The following is a 21,079-nucleotide window of genomic DNA, read 5'->3' as shown; positions in this document are numbered from 1 at the left end:
TCCAATAATTGGCTAACATAAATAAATAACCCAAGCAAGCTCAACAGACTCACTTAAAACAATTTTAATCAAACAATGATGACATGGCAATAAGCTGACAGGATGAAATGATAGATTTAGGACAATTTCTCTTAACTGGATACTATAGACAAAATATATCCATTTGACATTTCTCAGCATCAATCATGGTTAGGCACAGAGCACAGGGAACAAGTTTCAGAGTTCACAATTCAGCCATCAATCATCAGAAGGGAAAATGATGTTTGGTAAGAGTAGGACAATCTCATTTCTCTGTTCTTGGGCTCGTTTGTCTACCTCCGGAAGATTTAGCATAACATAGTGGAAGATGGCAAATAATTTGTTAGTTTAATATTGTGACTACTGGTAAGGAAGCCCTACAATTTAACCTTTAATAAACACAAACCTGCTGCTTTGCCTGATTTTTCAACAATTTTGATTCTAAGCGCTTAATAGTATCATTTGTAGCAGAAACTTGCTCCATATTCGTGTCACTTTTATTACTGGTATTTGTAGAAGCAATATCCATGAATGAGCCTAGAAGAGCAGAAAAGTTTGTAACTACAGGTAGAGAAGAAAAAATGCCTCATTCCATAATATGTAACATATTAATTTCTAAATTAACTTTCGGGCTTAACAAAGATACCTCAAAAAAATATCCCATCTTAAATGAAAGTTACTGACAAATAAAAGCAAAATCAAATATATTTTTTAAATAGTTAAGAATAATTGAAGGATTTAACCCCAAACTCCTATGAACACTGAGGGTTATTAATTGAGATGGAGAATTCCACAGAATGAGTTTTAAGGAAGTATTCAGAATTAGTTTGGGAAAGTCCATTTTGAGTTCCTGTTAGATATATGACAGTGGAGTTCAGGTATAGAATAAAGACAAATACTAGTATACAAAGCCTTAGTATTAGAGGAGGGAACCAAAGATGGAAACAGATTAGCAAAGAAGTTAATAGCTAAGCCCTTGACACTCTGACATTTATAGGCTAAGGAGACAGGGCATAGCTAGCAAGGATAACTGAGAACAAGCTGGGACTATAGCTTAGTGACAGAGTATTTGCTTCGCATGGTGAGAGCCCTGGGTTCAATCCCCACCTACTATTGTGACATAAACAGGAAGAAGAAAAAATGACCAGAGATGTAAAATGAAACTCAGGCTAGTCTTGTGTCTTGGACAGCAACTAAGAGACTACTGTAAATAATGAACTGTGTTAAAACCTACTGAGAGTTAAAAGTGACAAGAAAATACTACTCATTAGATCTGTAATAGAGGTAACTGGTTATTTTAACAAGAACAATTCTGCAGTAGTGGCATAATTGGAGCAAGAGAGAAACTAGTGAGTGCTTCCATCAAAAAAGCTAAAATTCATTAAATATGAGAAAGATAATTGCTGGGAAGGGCAATTACAGTATAAGGAGCAAGCAGAGACATGCATTTGACTTAGAAGCATGGATGGTTCAAGCAGAGGAGAAAACAAAGAGTAGCAGGGCACAGCTCTGGGTAAATATGCAGACACAAAACAGCTGGTAAAAGCTGTCTTCAAATATTCCAACTTTCTTGAACAAACAGCAAACAAAGTCAGCTGAGAGAAAGGATTGGAGTTTGATTTGAAATTTGATGAGTGAAATGCACAATATAAAATTAAGTAATCTAGTAGGAGAGGGGAGAGGAACAAAAATATGTAACTATGCAGCAGTGCAAAACAAGCATTTGAAGATAGCCATATGTGCTATCTCTAACCACATTCAGTTGCACTGGAACAGCTGAATAGCAGGAATCAATCAAGCCTGTCTGTGAGTTAGCCAAGCAAGTCTGAGAAAGGAGCTATGTCACTGGGTATGAGTCCCAAGGGATTATAATCATAACCAGAATTAAATGGAGGGATGAAGACAAAACAGCATCAGAGGACTAAGGGTCAGTGAGAAAGTAGAAGGAAAAAAAGGGTGAAGGTCACAGAATGGGAAAGAGGAACAGGCTTAAAGGGAAGGAAAGAAGCAAACATGAGTTCTGGAGAAGTTCACTTTAAAATTCAAAGTAATAAAGGTTTTCAGTAAGATTGGAATCTGAGAATCACCAAACAGCAAGCAACTTAGAGCAAATGCTTTTTTTTTTGGCAAATGCTATTCTTAAGGTGTGGGATTATTAAAAATATTTGTCAATACAAATCAAATTTTAATTGTAGAATGTATATATGTTTAGATGTACATACAAACCTTTTGGTGTAACTAAATTAAATGCCATGTTTTGACAGGCATAATTTTTCTAAGTACTATTTTGCTATGTATATTTTGGTAATATTTTGTTTTTATTTATGGGGAAAGAGAGGCAGAGAGAATTTCCTAAGTCAAATGCACCAAGGCCTATAGCCACTGCAAATAAACTTTTAGACACGTGTACATCTGCCTTATATAGGTATTAGGGAATCAAACCTGTATCACTGGGCTTCACAGTCAAGTTCCTTAACCTTTAAGCCATCTCTCCAGCCCTATTTTGCTACACACTTTTTTGCTTCTAATGCAAATTTTAGAAAAAAGGAAAATTTTAATTAAACCACAGCTTCTTAAATAAAGCCACTGAGAAAAAACAAAATAGTGTTATCAAGAAATATAACATTTAAAATTTAATTTTTAGTACCATTTGATCTAGCAGAGTCCATATCAAAACCATTTTTCAGGTGCATGTTAGGAGTACACACCTATAATCAAGAACTCAGGAGTATGAGGCAGGATCACAATGAATCTGAGGCTAGCATGCCCTACATAACAAGTTCTAGGCTAACCTAGACTAAACAGTGAGACCTTGTATCAAAAAACCAAAATTAAGAATCAAATTAGGAAGGTCATTCAAAGCAATATAATACTATGTGAGAATTCTAAAACTTGGAAGCAGGTTTTAAGTAACTAGAATTTCATATAGGGTACCTTCATTAAGAGTGACACACCTGAAAAATCATATTGCAATCAATCAGAAGAAATGAGAAATTAAAATGCAAATGGGGATATACCTCACTGCTTCGTGATTATAGTTTTCTAAAAACAGACAATAAATAAAACAGGGATCTTATTCTTCTAATCCATTCACTTACCTGTGCTGGTGGCAGAATTACTCTGTCCTTCATCAGAATACTGAAAAGGGTACTGTAATGGTTCATCTGCTCCTGGAAAGTACTATATATGAAAAAGCAAAACACAACTTAAATTCTTTCATACACATTAAAATTAACAAACAGCACAAGAGAATTATTTCTTTGCAAGATTTGACTGAAGTGAAGCTGCTGCATTTTTACCCCTTGGGTGTATACTAAACTTGGAGTGGCCTACATATGTGATGTTACAAATACATGCTTCTTTTGGAATGTCAACAGTGGACAATACCATGTACCTAGTATGCATGAAATCTAGACCTAGGCAAATATAAGCTAGTACCATCCCTCACAACTGTACAATTATTTTATAACATAAACTTGGGTTGGTAGGCTGGCCTGAAGGTAATGAGTTATCTCAATTGGTGGTTCATAAACTTGGAATGGTGTGCCAGAGAATTAATATTGTATATATGATCTTTAGAAAATATTTTATTTGTGAGAGAGAGGGTGGGAAAATGAGAGTATGGGCATTCATTCCAGAACCTCTTGCTGATGCAAACAAACTCCAAATACACATACCACTTTGTGCACAGGGCTTTGCTTGAGTATTGGAGAATTGAGCTTGGACTGGTAAACTTTGCAAATAAGTACCTTTAACACCTGAGCAAACTCCTGACTCCTGAGAACTAATATTTTAAATATTGTGAAGAGTACAGGTGTATTTTTATGAACTGAAGACATAATATCAAAATTGTTCCCTGGACAAAAAAAAAAAAACAAAAAAAAAAAACCAGTATTTAGGGGAAAAAATATTCTCAAATTTGACAAAGTACAGGTGAGCACAATTATAACTGGGACAATTTATATAGCCCAAAGTTTTAAGTAAGCTGACAACTGAAACCAAGCTATTTTATTATGTATATACATTTAGGTCTAGGGCTACCTCTATGGTTTCCAAGTATATTAGAAGATGGCAATCATTAATTCAAGCAGCTCTGTCTAGGTTATTTGCAAGAAAATGAACAAATCGGTCTCTAACCATTTAGACAACCACTTCGTCTATATTTTGGGCAATTTCATGATTCTGCTGAGCAAGTTGTTCTGAAATTCACAAGCTTTCACAAGTATGAATAAACTTAAATCAGTTAACACATGATGGTTTTTGTTACTGTTCAAAAACTAAGTCTAAAATATTTCAAGTACTCCTAATGTGCTTGATTTGTCAAGTAGAAAGTTTTGTTTGTTTATATTTCAAGGTAGAGTCTCACTCTAGCTCAGGCTGACCTGGAACTCACTATGTAAACTTAGGGTGACCTTGAACTCATGGCGATCCTCTTACCTCTGCCTCCTGAGTGCTTGGATTAAAGGCATGCACCACCACACCAGGCTCAAGTAGAAAATTTTGATTTATTTTTAGTATTTGTGCGTAGGCGTGAAAACAACCTTGTATGTTGTTCTTCAGGTATGCTGTCCACCTCATTATGAGGCAAGGTCGCTAGTAGGCTTGGAGCTGATCAGTAAGTCCCTTCCTCTGTCTCCTCGGGACTGGGATCACAGGTACATGCCCACAGGCTGGGAATTTTATGTGGGTTCTGAGGACTTGCACCCAGGCTTTTGAAAGAAATACTTTACTTATTAAGCTCTCTCTTCAGCCATTTATCATCTTTTCCCCCTTTGAAAAAATTATTTATATATTTGAGAAAGAATAAATGGACATGCCAGAGACTCTTGCTGCAAATGAACTCCAGAAGTACGTGCCTATTTGTGCATTTGGCTTTATGTGGGCACTAGGGAGTTGAATCTGGGCCCGTAAGCTTTGCAAACAAGCCCCTTCAACCATGAAGCCATCCCCCTAGCCCCTTAATCATCTTTTAAAGATTTCTAAATTAAAGTATTTTGTAAGGCCTAGAAAAAGATTTTAATGCTTTTTGATTTTTTGTTTTTTCTTTGGTTTTTCGAGGTAGGGTCTCACTCTAGCTAAGGCTGACCTGGAATTCACTATGTAGCCTCAGAGTGGCCTTGAACTTGTGGTGATCATCCTACCTCTGCCTCATGAGTGCTGGGATTAAAGGTGTGTGCCACCACACCCGGTGATTTTAATTGGTAAACAAAGTCTGAAAATATGCAACAAATACTCACTTCGAAGAGTAAAGATCATGTAAATGCACATACATTTAAAAATGCAAACACTCTAGTGCCCATATAAATGACTGGATTTTGATGAAAACTGGATCAGAAAATTCAAGATTTCGTTTAGTATGTTACAAGTCATATTACACATAAGTCCTATAAAGGCTACAGACACCATATAATTTAACTTCTCTCACTAAATGTGATTAATTGGTCCAGATACAAATATATGTGTCTACTAATATAAGTAGTATAAAATAAGAAGCCCCAAAACAGTAATCTTTACACTAAGAGACTTTCATGTTACCATTTTTGATCATGAGTAAAAAATACCTATTCTAACTTGAAAAAATACAGAAAGCACAATACATAAAATAGTAAGAATATTCCCTTTTAAAAGCTCATTAAGGGCTGGAGAGATGGCAGTTAAGCGCTTGCCTGTGAAGCCTAAGGACCCTGGTTCAAGGCTCGGTTCCCCAGGTCCCACGTTAGCCAGATGCACAAGGGGGCGCACATGTCTGGAGTTCGTTTGCAGAGGCTGGAAGCCCTGGAGCGCCCATTCTCTCTCTCTCTCTCTCTCTCTACCTGTCTTTCTCTCTGTGTCTGTTGCTCTCAAATAAATAAATAAAATAATTAAAAAAAATTTTTTAAAGCTCATTAAAATGCAGTATATATTAAATTCCCCTAAGACCAAAGCCTCTCAAAAGAAGAATTATACCCGCATCAAGTGTGTCATTATTTTCACAATTTCCTCCATTGAAGGGCGCTGAGAAGGATCTTTAGACCAACAACGAGTCATCAGGCTCTCAATAGGCTTAGGTAAATTTTTGATCAGTGGTGGTCGTGTACCTATAATTGGAAATTTAGAGGAGGAAAACATATATTTACCCAATGAACTGCAGAAAAACATTTATGTATTTCCAAAGCAATATTTGGATTAATGAAGATATTCATCTTTGTCCTCATGGTTAATATTTATCATATGTACATTTTCATAAAAGGAAGTACAACCTTTTAAAAAGTTACACTAAATTTTTTGCAACATATAATAGTAACATGGAGAACTAACAATATATGACTTGTTATGCACATTTTAAAAACAAATAACAAAGGCTTAATAGGTATTTTATACAGAAAAGCAAAATACTGCCTCAGGACCTTATCTGAATTTTCAGACTGCAAAATCTGAAAAGTGATTTTCCATATATAAAAAGTGGTCTGTTGGAGGCTAGAGGAATGGCTTGATTGTTAAGACATGTGCCTGCAAAACCAAAGAACCCAGGTTAGATTCCCCAGGACCCATGTAAGCCAGATGTACAAAGTGGTGCATGCATCTGGAGTTTGTTTGCAGAGACTGAAGGCCATGGAGCAACCATTCTTTCTAGTCTATCTGTCTATCTATTTCTCTCTCAAATAAATAAAAACACAAAATATATTTTAAAAGACAGTGGTCTGTCAAAACATGCACACCAGACCAAAGGAGTTAATGACCATAAGGATGAGGGAGGCTCTCCTTGACATTTATGTTCCTGGAACTAAGGGTTCGGGACACATCGGTCAATCTCTTGAGTCATGGTGTACGTGTGTTTGTCCTACCCTGTTTCCTGTTTTCTCTAAGATAACACTTGTTTTCAGTATTGTGCTCATCCTTGAGTAGTATAACTAGTTTCCTTGGAGCATGAGTCTGTAAAAACAACTTTGTTTTTCAAGATGTATTCCCTATTGCCTTTGATATAAAAATGCTAGGCTTTCTGTAATAAAGTGCCAGATGCATAAGACTTCTGGGCCCATGTCTTCATTTCAGATCACTCCTCCAGGATCCCATGAATCGAGAATTCACAGATCCCATGAATCGAGAATTCACAGCTGGTGCCTGAACAGGGACCCTGAAAGAGAGGTGAGATCTCTATGGAAAGAGTTGAGTAGACAATCATGGGACACAAGGTAAGTAAAAATCCATTTCTAGAAATTGTTCATCATTGCCTTAAATAACAGCAGGGAGCTACAATGTCAAAAACACAACTTAATGAATGCTGGGAATGAATGCTGAATTATTAATTGAATACAATCCCTGGTTTCCTGATGAAGGTATGTTAGACTTGGATGTATGGGAAGAGTGAAACAAAATATTCTTACGGCTGATAGACAAGGAGAGGATATTTCCATCCATTTTTGGATAACATGGGTACTTATTCGTGTTGTAATTCTTAGTATCAATGGGGAAAATGTGGATCTTGAAAAGGAAACAGAGCTGGGCGTGGTGGCGCACGCCTTTAATCCCAGCACTCGGGAGGTAGAGGTAGGAGGATCACCGTGAGTTCGAGACCACCCTGAGATAACAGAGTTAATTCCAGGTCAGCCTGGACCAGAGTGAGACCCTACCTCGAAAAACCAAAAAAATAAATAAAAAAAAGAAAAGGAAACAGACAGAGCACTTCATGTGTATGAGTTAGATGAAGAAACCTGAACAAAGGTAGAGAAAGATAAACCTTTTCTTACTCACTGAAAAGGTGTTGCTGTCAGCTCCACCTGACGAAAGAGAGTTAAAACAACTATGAGCGTCAAGCTTGTGGAGGAGTCTGACTCTGAGGAAGAAATACAAAGGTTGTCTCATTTATATATTTCAGATAATGAGACAGAAACTTCCCGAAAACCCCAAAGAGCAAAAGTGAAACTAAAGGAGTTGCAGCAGCCAGAATTAAATGTCACTGTTCTGGCTCTGTGATGATTAGTATTCCCAATTACTTTCAATTATCAAAATCAAATGGATTGAATAATTGGTCTGGTCCTAGCTTCGACACAGCTACATCATTTAAAAAGGGTTGTACTACGTATTGACCTACCTCAATTTATTGCATGGAATTGTTATGAGCCTGGTGCCAAGAATCAGATTGGATTACTTATGATTATTTTGCTATTGTTAGAATGGTGTTAAGTAAATCACAATTTCTACAATGGCAGATGTGGCTCAGTGATCAGGAATGAGGCTCAAGCAAAAGATGAGACAACAGACGCAGAATGGAAATCCTGCTGGGCTATCTTATGAGATGCTCACAGGTACCGGACAGTGTGTTAATACTGCTCTTCAAGTGGCTAATATTACTCTCTCAGCAATGAAGCATGTTACAGATGTGGCTCTAGCTGCATGAGAAAAGACTGAATTAGGAACTGAATTTTAAGGATCATTCACAAAAGTAGTACAGGGACCTACAGAACCTTATGCTGATTTCATAAGCTGCTTAAAGAACATCATAGAAAAACAAGTTAGAAAGGGTGAATACAAACACTGTTATTATGATAATTAGCATATGAGAATACTAATTCAGGCTGCCAAACTCTATTAAGACCCATAAAAGAAGAGAGAAATGTAATGGAATATTTGAAAGCATGTAGGAATGTGGGAACTATGGGATATAAAGCTAAGGTAGCAGCAGCTGAAACATATGCAATTCAAAAATAGTTTTATAAAATGTTCTAATTGTGGGAAAAAAAGGAAAAAGAATTTCCAATAAAACAATACCTCTGCCTGGGATCTGAAACTTTGCCTATATGTTTTGGAGGTGGACATAAGCAATGCCTAAAAATATGGTCACAATTATGGGGATATCATGCACAGAATCATACAGGATTTCATATGGAAGTATTTGGTACTAATAGCTTTTTATTTAATGCAGAATAAAATTATTCACATTTCACTGCTAATGTTATTTGTTTTCTAAGAAAACCTCTGGAATCCCACTGTGCTGCTGTCTCTTGGAAGAAACAAGAATTCTCACCAACTCATTGGAGTACTTGTAGGTGAAGTGTGGGAAAATTATCCAAACTAGAGATCTGTACTTTTGTGGATTGGGGACCCTTATGGTTATTTTGTAACAAGTTATAGTGAGGAAGAATATGATGAATATTGTGACAATAGTACTGTCTCTTTTAATATATCTAAGTCAGGATTTTGGAATGAACGACAACCTTTGCTCGCATGGTTTAATGGAGGACTGTCACCTCTTCACCCTCGTACCATACCTAATCATAAATTAGGGCCTGATCAGTGGCATATTTGGAAAATACCTTCAGCCTTATCCAGTTTTGTGTTATACACAGGAGGAGCACATACTTTCAAACATCAAAATTATACTTTTACCAAAAATATTAAAGGATATATAAAAGCATGTGTAAATTTCCCCTATGTCTTAGCAATAGGTACCATCTCATTTAATGAAATTTTACAAAGTGTTGATTGTATTGTATTATACCTGTCTTAATCATTCTATCCATTTCAACAAAACTACTCGAAGTGTTTGAATTTTGAAACAATGATTAAAACTGTGGTTACCTGTTCAATTAGGACGACCTTGGTAGGAATCTGCTACATCAAATTTGCTTTTTGAATTAATAGATAAAACCTTAAAATGGACTAAGCATGTTATAGGATGGATTGTGTTAGGTATCATTGAACCCAAAGCCATAACGACTACTGCTGCTGTTTCAGGAGTAACTTTGCATACAGCCATCCAGAATCATGACTTTTTTGCAAAATGGCATGATGACTCATATAAATTATGGATACATCAGGCTGAAATTGATGCTACCTTAGAATCAAGAATACAAGATGTGCAAAATGCAGTTGGATGGTTGGGAGAACAAGTTATAGAACTGCAACACTGCTTAGCCCTGAAATGTGACTGGAACTTTACACAATTTTGTATCACACCATTAAAATATAATGAGACTCGAGATTACTGGGTTGCTACACAAGCACATTTAAAGAGACTTACCAGGGAATGATACTTTAAATATTCAAGAACTACAAAAGGAAATAGAAAAATCATTTAAAGACAATTTACCTTCTATTACTAGACAAAACTTACTGGAAGGAATTCTTCAAGGCCTGAACTCTATTAATTCCACATGGTGGAAGACATTGACTACGCATCTGCCTTCTTATACTTTAATATTAATTGCTGTTTGTTTTCTGCTTATACCTCAGAATGCAAAGAAAAATAGATCGAACACATGATTCTTTAACTGTTGTGTTAGCAATTTTATCATTGCAAAATAAGAAAGGGGAAGATGTTGGAACATGCACATCAGACCAAAGGAGTGAATGACCATAAGGATGAGGAAGGCTCTCCTTGACATTTATGTTCCTGGAACTAAGGGTTCGGGATACCTTGGTCAATCTCTTGAGTCGCGTAGTTTGTGCTACACTGTTTCCCACTTTCTCTAAGATAACATTTGTTCTCAGTTTAGTGCTTGTCCTTGAGTAGCATGACTAGTTCCCTTGGAGCTTGAATCTGTAAAAACAACTTTGTTTTTCAAGATGTGTTCCTCAATATTGTCTTCTATATAAAAAATGCTAGGCTCAAGCTGGGCGTGGTGGCACATGCCTTTAATCCCAGCACTCAGGAGGCAGGGGTAGGAGGATCACCGTGAGTTCAAGGCCACCCTGAGACTACATAGTGAATTCCAGGTCATCATGGGCTAGAGAAAACAAACAAACAAACAAAAGCCTCTCTGCAATAAAGTGTCAGATGCATAAGACTTCTGGCCCCTGTGTCTTCATTTCAGGTCTCTCCTCCAGGATCCTGTGAATTGAGAATTCATGGTGGTGAACTATTGTGTTATTGTCAATGACACCAAATGGGCCTTTTGTGGGAGTCAGATCATTTGTGTGTTGGGAATCAATAATTTCACAAGCTGAAAACTGCTAATTTTTCATTAAATTATCACTCCTATAATGTTATTAGTAAGGTGTCCACTTAAGGTTGGCTTCAAACATGAGATCTTGTAGTTTAATTAAACTTATGAGTTAACAAGTTCTTTTACTCCCTACTGTCATGCAATCATTAACTGACAACTGCTGGAGGGACAAAGTAAGCAAATTGTTTTGGTCAAGGTAATAGCATTCTCTACAATGACAGGACAGGCTGCAACAGTTAAGGTGGTACATGACTGACACTACTGATGGCATTGTTTGCCCAGTCTATAAATGACCTAAAGACCATCAGGGGCACAGTGTTCAGAATGATCATAATCAAGTGACAGAAAATAGTTAACAGAGAAATGTTCACATTAGGAAGTTGAGTCATAAAGAATTTATTGTCCAAATCAAATGTGAAACTTTTTCTTTTTTTCACTAATGTAGACACATTCTAACATCATACAGGGAGAGAAGTATTACTAGATATATGCAAGGATCTAGGGATGTAAGAAAATTGAGTCCAAACACCAATGTGACTTAAAAATATGAGTATCTGAGTTAGAAAAACTTGGATTTGGATTTGGATTTGAATCCCAGATCTATCACTTGCTAATCTTACAATATTAGGCATGTTGTTAGCCTTTCTAGTTCTCACTTTCCCAATTTATAAAATGGGACAATAGTATCTGCCCCATTAAGCATGTATGGGAATATAAAAATAAGGCAGGGCTGGAGAGATGACTTAGTTGTTAAGGTGCTTGCCTGCAAAACCTGAGGACCCAGGTTTGATTCCCCAGTACCCACATAAACCAGATGCACAAGTTGGCACATACATCTGGAGTTCATCTGCAGTGGCTAGACATCTTGGCACACTCATTCTCTCTACCTACTCCCTGCCCTTAAACAAATCAAAATTAAAAAAAAAAAAGACATATGTGAGGAACTGTGTGTTTTGCCTTTTTGAACTTAAATAGCAACTTTTATTAGTTTTTGCTTTCTCTCCTTGGTGAGATTCCTACTTCTCAAGAGAAAAAGGGTATCAATACCAATTATCTTAATAGTGCAAAAGATTGTATGTGCTTTTTTTTTTCCCATGGAGTCTACACCAATGTTTCCCCATCTTTGAGAGTAATCAATAGCCTATTTCCAGGCTGGAGAGATGGCTTAGTGGTTAAGCGCTTGCCTGTGAAGCCTAAGGACCCCGGTTCGAGGCTCGGTTCCCCAGGTCCCACGTTAGCCAGATGCATAAGGGGGTGCACGTGTCTGGAGTTAGTTTGCAGTGGCTGGTAGCCCTGGCATGCCCATTCTCTCTCTCTCTCTCTATCTGTCTTTCTCTCTGTGTCTGTCGCTCTCAAATAAATAAATAAATATTAAAAAAAATAGCCTATTTCCTAATTAGTGCAGGTAATCATCTCTTCAGCTCAGTGTGAAGTCAGGACTGTTCTCTGCACTACCACAAAAGAATGTGGAACAAAAGAACAGAAGATTGTAACAGAAAGGTAGTCTGGCAATAAAGAATTATACATTTTAATGTTAGACACACATGGTCTTCTTGGGGAGAAAGACAGGAACAACTTTTCCAACAGAAATATATGAAATAGAGCCAGGCGTGGTGGCACATGCCTTCAATCCCAGCACTCAGGAGACAGAGGCAGGAGGATCGCCTTGGGTTCAAGGCTACCCTGACACTACATAGTGAATTCCAGCTCAGCCTGAACTAGAGTGAGATCCTGCCTTTAAAAAAAAAAAAAAGAAAGAAAGAAATATATGAAATACATTAAAGAAAAAATTTTGACAAACCGTTATGAACAGCCCACATGATTCGGAAAGCTGGACCACCAATCTCATCAAAGGGTTTGCGACGCGTTATCACTTCCCAAAGGATAATGCCCCAGCTGAAGACATCGCATTTTTCACTGTAATTGCTACCTAGAAAACAAACACACACATCTTGAGAATTTTTTCCTTGAAAAAATACAGAAACAATAGGTTTATAAGCTTTAAGAATGGGTACCATGAGCATGGTAGCATATGGCTTTAATTTCAGTACATGAGAGGGAGAGGTAGGAGAATCACTGTGAGTTCAAGGTCAGCCTGGGACTACACAGTGAGTTCCAGGTCAGCCTTGGCTAGCTACAGTAAGACCCTACCACACACACACACACACACACACACACACAAAAGTGGGTCCCTTGGACAAAAATAAGAGACATGTAGAATTTAAAACTCTTTCTGAAGTACTTCTAATCTTTTCATAAAACCCATTTTTAATGAATTGAGTACCAAAATACACGAAGACATCTTCTTCAGATAGCCATAGTCAGTTTTCTTTTCTACCTTTTCCATAATGAGGCACTGCTTTTGTGTGTGTGCACAGACTGATACTGTCTGTATATTGCCTTCTGTAAGTTTTCAGTTTTTTAAAAATGTGCTGATTTGAGGATTGAACCCAGGACCTTGTGCATACCTATACCCCTAAGCCCTGGAATTTGTTAACAAATTACACTCTCTGACAGATAGCATTACTCTACTACCAGGGAAAAGGATAGTTGTATTTTAGTGACTTTCTCTTTAATACGTAGTCAAAATTCTAATTTAAAAACTAAAAATAGCAATGAAACCTATGGGTAACAAATTTACAACAGGCAAATTATTCAGTAAAGTTCATAGTACTAAGATGGTCGATGAATCAGCATTATAAACAGATAATCTTCATAAACCAACAACAAAAAAACCTCTCACACCTTAAAACCCACTTCTTATAAAAATTAGCAATTATGGCCAGGCGTACTGCGGCACGCCTTTAATCCCAACATTCGGGAGGCAGAGGTAGGAGGATCACGGTGAGTTTGAGGCCACCCTGAGACTAAAGAGTGATTTCCAGGCCAGCCTGGGCTACCGTGAGACCCTACCTCGAAAAAAAAAAAAAAAAAGCAGTTATTATAGTGATAGCTTTACATGCAAAGCCACACACAATAATATACTACTGCAACAACACAATTTAATTTGAGCTGTGCTTACCTAAAACTTCCAGAAATTTACATAGCGCATACTAACAAACTATTATTTGCCCAAATTTTTTAGTTTTCTTTACTATAATAATAATGTGCATCTATAACTCTCAGAAAGGTACATTAAGTGACTTTTTTAAAAAAAGTCAAAAAACATATATTGTCAATATGAAACAGAGGCATTATTTAATTTTATGTAATTAAACATTTATTTTTCTCCAATTTTTTTTTTTCTTTTTTTTTTTTTTGGTTTTTCGATTTTTCGAGGTAGGGTCTTACTCTGGCTCAGGCTGACCTGGAATTCACTATGTAGTCTCAGGGTGGCCTTGAACTCTCGGTGATCCTCCTACCTCTGCCTCCCGAGTGCTGGGATTAAAGGCGTGCGCCACCACGCCCGGCTTATCTCCAATTTTTAAATTGAACTTCAGGGTAAAATTTTTTTCTTTCTCTGGGGTGGCTAAAAAAATTCAGACTGCTATGTCAATTCCAACCCTCAAGAGGTTGAGGTACGAGGACTGCTGTGAGTTTAAGGCCAGCCTGGGGCTACAGAGTAATTTCCAGGTCAGCCTGGGCTAGAGTGAGAACCTACCTTGAAAAAAAAGAGCCTGAAAATTCACCAATAATAAGAAAAACGATAACCATAACCAGATTCTGATTCTTGAAGGCATTTTAGTACAAACGGGGCTGTAGACATAACACATACATTCAGCTGAACTTCTCTCATTTAAAACATAATTTGACTTTTTACTTACATATAAACTAAAATACGTAGATTTTGAACTATTCTTTCAGAACTTGAGTGACATGGGGATATAAAATAAAGTAAACCTGGGCTTGAGAGGTTGCTTAGCAGTTAAGGTGCTTTTCAGCAAAGTCAAAGGACCTGGATTCGATTTCCCCAGTACTCACGTAAAGCCAGGTGCACCAAGTAGTGCGTGTTACTGGAGTTCATTTGCAGTGGCTAGAGTCCCTGGTGCACCCATTCACTATCTGCCTCTCTTTGTAATAAATAAATACTTTTAAAATCTCTTGTTAAAAAGTAAATGTAAACTCACTCTTTCTCTGTAGTTCTTTTTTTAAGATTTATTTTTATTTATTTATTATTAGAGACAGAGGAAGAAGGGAGTGGGGGGGGGGGAGAATGGGCGTACCAGGGCCTCTAGCAACTGCAAACGAACTCCAGGAACATGTGCCACCATTTGTATCTGGCTTACATGGGACCTGGAGAATCGAACCCGAGTACTTAGGCTTTGCAGGCATGCGCCTTAACCACTAAGCCATCTCTCCAGGCCCTTATGTTGTTCTTAGTATCACATTTGAACCCAATCACTTGCTTTCTTTTTAAGCCATTTTGATTTAAACTTTAGGGCTGTTAATTTCTGTCAGAAAGCCAATGCAAAAGTACAGTGATTCTCTTTACTTTGGGCACTTTAGACCACAACAGTTATGCATTAAAGAAGATGGAATGTCGCCTTGTTTGACTTCAAACTAGGATTCATGCTGGGTGACACAAAATGTGCACAGCTGTGAGCATGTACCTTGTGTCTGAATAGCCATGAGCACCACAGGTATTGATCTGGGGTTAGAACTAAAGTATGAAGTAGACAGTTTAGCAATTGAACCTCTGTCAAGATACGTGAATCTGTACAAGAGATGTCAGCTGAAATTCTACCATAAAGTTTGGGATCTTAGGCTGTATTTTTTAACAGACTTTTAGATGCCACTATATATCTACCTTATAATTTTGTAGCACACGGAACTAAAACCATGGAAATGGGGCACATCTATAAACACATACTGGATTCAACTGGAGTAAGGTAGATTATTAATCATATCATGCTTTCCATTATACCTTCAAAAACTTCAGGTGCCATCCAAGCAGCACTGCCTTTGTTATTGGTCATATGTGTTTGAATGTCACAGGCTGTACCAAAATCACAGATTTTGAGAACTGTCCCCCCAGCAACCAGCAGCAAGCTGTTAAAAAAAAACAAAAACAAAAAAACAACAGCAAAACCAAAAGTTGCAAAGCCAGTATTTGACCCTAAAATAAAACTAGAGACATTTATGGAGATGGAAAAAGTTAAGCAAAACAAATGTTATCATTAAATGTATGCAAAATGTTAGTTGGTCACTGTAATGGCTGAACAGATTGCAGAAACATCTGCAAAAATTGACTGGCCAAAACCTACAGGTCTCTTAGAAAGACTACTAGACTCACATTTTGATGTCTCCATTCTAGCTCCAATATATTTCCTGACCAAATTTCTCTCTGGCCAAAAGAAACATGGGGTTTAAAAAACTTCCTGTAGTTCAACATTATGAAGTCCTGAAATGGGAGTTTAATTATAAACATGTATTATTTTAAAAATAACAACATTATACAATTTAATTGAAGATAAAGTAAAATAAGCCAATACAAGAAGGAAAACAACAGTTTTAGTTATTTTCATGGTGTTGGGAAGTGTACCTAGGGTCTTGGTAATGACTAGGCAGATGTTCCATTATTTAGCTATATCTCTAAAATCTTATTTCAGATATCTTTATTTGGAATATACTTCTAAAAATATTCAATATCAAAATATTCAATCTCAAAACCATTTTTGAGTTTAGAAGATGCATGCGTGGGAGAAATAAAAATCTACTATTGTTAAAATAACCTAATAAAAGATTATTAGAAATTTTTGAACTTCAGGTTTCTAGGTGCTATTACCCAACTATAGTTCACAAACAACAGCTTCATTTAGGATGTTCTGCTTTTGATGACAAACATAAACAGATGGGTAATAAGCTCTGCATAAGGATCTGAGGTAATAGTCAACAACAGTAAATGGGAACAAATTTTAACTATACATCTCAGTAATGTTTTGTACATAATTTTCAACTTAAATTATAATTAATTCAATATGGTTAAGATAGCCAGATAACTACCAGAAATACTTTTGTGATAATTCAAGAGGAAAAATGCTGGTTACAATTTATCCCCTTATGTACACATTTCAACAATACAATTACTGTCATTGTTCTTACTCTTTACTCAAGGCAATCATAAACACTCTAACTGGTTTACTTACACATAAGACTCCAACAAATCCTTACGCATAAGACTAACAATTCATCAGCCCTTAATACATGTTCAAGGCTCATTGAAATTATCTTTGTAGGCTTACTTTCACAAAGCCTAAATTCTCCTCTTTAAGTCAATGAACTTGCAAAAGATCCATAAAATGGGAATATAATTACCGTTTAATACTACATAAACACCTCACAAATCCTCAGCTGCTTTGTTCTGTTTTTGAGGGAGCTTGAATTAAGGGGCCTGTGCATGCTAGGTGTGTAGTCTACTGCTGAACTATATTCCCAGCCCTATTTTTGTTAAGATAGTGTCTCACTAAGTTGTCTAGGCTGCCAATGAACTTACTCTGTTGCCCAAGCTGGCCTTGAACTTGTGATCTTGCTGCCTCAGCCTCCTGAGTAGCTGGGATTACAGGACTGCACCACCAGGCACAGCTTAGTTGCCTTCTTGGAACTCTTCCTGACCACAGAATCTGGAGGTTTTCCACTGATAATAAGATATAGCAGGTGCACATACTCAATTGTACATGAAAGCACAATCATTCCAAAGAATTTTCTTTTGATTCTGAATTGTTTCATTTGTTTGTTTCAAGTTACTAGGTAGTCCTGTATGGCCTCAAAATTTGGGTGATCTTTTTGTTTTGTAAGGGTTTAGATTATAGGCTTGATTATAAAGTCTTGTCGATTTTAGTACTACATGTCTAACTGGGCTGATTAAGTAAACCTAAAATTCATAGGATAAGGTTGAATGGAGATTGGGGATGGATTTTAAACAAAAAAACAAAACCACTTTTTAAATTTTATTTGTGTACATACAGAGAGAGAGAGAGAGAGAGAGAGAGAGAGAGAGAGAGAGGGAGGGAGGGAGGGAGGGAGGGGAAGAAAGAGAAAATAGGATCTTTTGCTGCCAGACACCTGTACCACTTTTTGTGTTTGGATCTACATGTCTACATGGGTATGGGGGAATTGAATCCAGGTCAGCAGGCTTAATTAAGAAAACACCCTGAACTGCTGAGTCATCTCCCCAGCCCTATGAAGTAGGTTTTAAAGCTGTTCCTTCTATTTCTGTATATACTGCTTCAAGCTGAAACAAATACTATAGCAAATGGAATAATTTTGGGTATTATAAATCTGAGGGATTCAAGCTCCTGTAGGAGAATGCTTTGTGCCTCAGGCTTTCTTATGTTCTCTGAATTATTAGTCAACGTGTTACTAGTTAAGAACTGTAATTCTCAAAAATCTGTCTTAAAGGCTGAAGAGATTGCTTGCCTGTGAAGGCCAAGGCCCCAGGTTCAATTCTTCAGGTCCCATGTAAGCCAGATGCATGTAGCGGTGCTTGCATCTGGAGGCCTTGGCATGATATTCATTCTCTCCCCCTCCCACCTTCTCTAATAAATAAATAAATAATATTTTAAAAATCTGTTTTAAGAATTCTGTTAACATCGGAGCACTGAATACTCATAAACAGGAAACAAGTAGGGATATGACTTTTTGAGTCTGGTACTTTAAACCACTCACCATTGTGACACACAATTTATTTCCTTACTAAACAAAGCAAGAATTTAAGACAACGGAATCATGTGTGTGGGGGGGGGAAATGTTATAAATACTGAGGTTAACATTATTTTATCAGGGACCTTGGGAAATAAAAATCATTATAAGCCTGCATGTAGAAATAAGATACATTGGCCCCAACGAAAATTCCAAGACTTGAAACCTACGAGTAACAAATGACACCAAGAAGGGCCATTTTAAGTCTACATCAAGAGAATGGAGCAATTTTAGACTGTTTCTTTGTGACTGATGTCCTATGAGAGCACTCTTATCTGAAGTGTAATACACTCAACAAAAGAGGTGCATGGGAACTTTCCATTCTTTCTTAGTAGAAAGTTGGGGAAAAGAGGCGTATCTTCTTTAGCTGAACACTAAACAAACAAAACAACTTGACAAGTTTGGCCTTCTAAAGTATTTTAAAATTCTTTTGAAGTCCCACAATCTCACTATGGCAAAATTTGGACTCTTTCAATTTCTGCTCAGACGCCAGAAATGCTCTATAGCGTTCCTTTCACAAACAAGAAATATCGCTGGGCAAGTTTTTATACAACGTTCATTATATATGGACACTGTGCTACTTTTTGGGGACACAGCAAGAACAGTCTATCAGGCTTTTCTGTTCAGAAAACTGTCTAGGAGTGGCAATGTACACTGAGGGCATAAAAAAGGATTCTATACTCATGATAATCTAAGGCAGGAGTTACTAAGAACAAAGATTTTCCCCAAAGATAATAGAGGTGAGAAAAAGAATAAACATTCCTAAAAGAAAAGAGAGGAAAAAAATTCCATGAGCAAAATGATCCTGAATTAGGGTGTGGTCAGGTGTCTTTTTATTAGCACTTACTTTGGTGGTTTCAGGTCCCTGTGAATGAGAGCTTTGGGCTGCATGCTGTGCAGATAAGCCACACCTTGGGAGCACTGTAAACACCAACTCATTGCGTGGGCAGCAGTGTAATATGGCAGTGGTTCAGCACCATGCAGCACTACAAAAGAAAGGCACAAACTAAAAAGAACTTTATTGCATATGACAAATGATATAATGTGAATGCAAGCGTCATCAGAACATGGAACTGGATACTTTTCTAGAGATGCTCTGATTAGTACTGCTTTAAATTTTTTTCCAAAGAAAAAAGATAAAAATATCTAATAACTTTTAGCATTTATGACTTCCATATAGTCATTCAATTAAAATACACATTGCCTTATTTTTCAAATTGATGTTGTTCACATACTTGCATAAATTATAAGCAGTCTTATTCACACTGAAAGAAAGCTAGAGAAACTGCGCAAAAACAAGATGGACTCATCAAGATGTTTAAAACTGTAATCTATATAATACCTAACAAGTTGTTTTTCCAAATATAACAATGGAATATTAGATATATTTTAACAAAGGGGAACATGGAGGAGAGGGGAAGAATATAGGACAGTTTATATAAAATAATGCTAATTTAAAACTAAATGCATGAAATTTTATATAACTGGTGGTACAAGAAGTAATTCATGTAAGTATGAGGTTGGTATTTCACAGTAAAAGAGTTGTTCTACAAAGGTGGTAAGTGGTAAACATTTTTTTAAATATTTTTTTGTTCATTTATTTATTTATTTATTTGAGAGCGACAGACACAGAGAGAAAGACAGATAGAGGGAGAGGGAGAGAATGGGCGTGCCAGGGCTTCCAGCCACTGCAAACGAACTCCAGACAGGTGCGCCCCCTTGTGCATCTGGCTAATGTGGGACCTGGGGAACCGAGCCTTGAACCGGGGTCCTTAGGCTTCACAGGCAAGCGCTTAACCGCTAAGCCATCTCTCCAGCCCAACATTTTTTTTTCATTGTTACAATTAAAACGTTCTGCGAACTTTCACCATTTTATTTACTTATTTGTTTTGGTTTTGCAAGATAGGGTTTCACTCTAGCCCAGGGTGACCTAGCATTAACGCTGTAGTCTCAGGGTAGCCTCGAACTCATGGTGATCCTCCCACCTCTACCTCCCAGGTGCTGGGATTAAAGGTGTGTGCCACCACACCCCAGCTCGTTTTATTTTTGAAAAATAAAGTAAAAAAAGCAGAGTGAAATAGAAGTATGGATCAAAGAGTTTCAGAATGAGGAGGCTCAAACTAAAATGAGAATAGGAATAAAAAGTCTGAAAATATTTTAAAATTTATTTAAAAAGCAAATATTACTTTACACATAAGTTCGTAACATTAAAAGTAACATCAATATGAAAAATTCATAAAGACTTAAATTTTGCATACTGATATTAGAGCATCTTTTTTTTTTTCTTTTAGCTTTTTGAAGTAGGTCTCGCTATAGCCCAGGATGACCTGGAATTTTCTGTTTACTCAGGCTGGTCTCGAACTCAGTGATCCTCCTACCTCAGCCTCCCAAGAGCTAAGATTAAAGGTGTGATCCACCACAGCTGTCCTGTATCTTTCTTAATTTTTAAAAAAAATATTTTTTAATTTATTTGTAAGAAGAGAGATGGAGAATGGGTG

At 36.9% G+C, this 21,079-nt stretch overlaps 1 protein-coding gene across 4 annotated transcripts in view; it reads right to left on the bottom strand.

Annotated features, from left to right (window-relative positions):
* Map3k7 (mitogen-activated protein kinase kinase kinase 7) overlaps positions 1 to 21,079 on the bottom strand; it is a 93,812-nt gene that overhangs the window by 41,793 nt on the left and 30,940 nt on the right. For all 4 annotated transcript variants that reach the window (XM_012949911.2, XM_045153963.1, XR_006638085.1 and 1 more), the window contains exons 5-10: positions 19,429 to 19,567; positions 15,808 to 15,932; positions 12,745 to 12,873; positions 5,965 to 6,095; positions 3,117 to 3,198; positions 425 to 555 (exon numbers count right to left, since the gene is read on the bottom strand). In XM_012949911.2, the coding sequence (XP_012805365.2) occupies positions 425 to 555; positions 3,117 to 3,198; positions 5,965 to 6,095; positions 12,745 to 12,873; positions 15,808 to 15,932; positions 19,429 to 19,567 (737 nt within the window). The remainder of the gene's footprint in view (positions 1 to 424; positions 556 to 3,116; positions 3,199 to 5,964; positions 6,096 to 12,744; positions 12,874 to 15,807; positions 15,933 to 19,428; positions 19,568 to 21,079) is intronic.

Source organism: Jaculus jaculus, chromosome 7 (assembly GCF_020740685.1).
Source record: "Jaculus jaculus isolate mJacJac1 chromosome 7, mJacJac1.mat.Y.cur, whole genome shotgun sequence".
NCBI lineage: Eukaryota > Metazoa > Chordata > Mammalia > Rodentia > Dipodidae > Jaculus > Jaculus jaculus.
The sequence above is the reverse complement of the archived record's forward strand: the minus strand, read 5'-3'. Positions and strand labels throughout refer to the sequence as shown.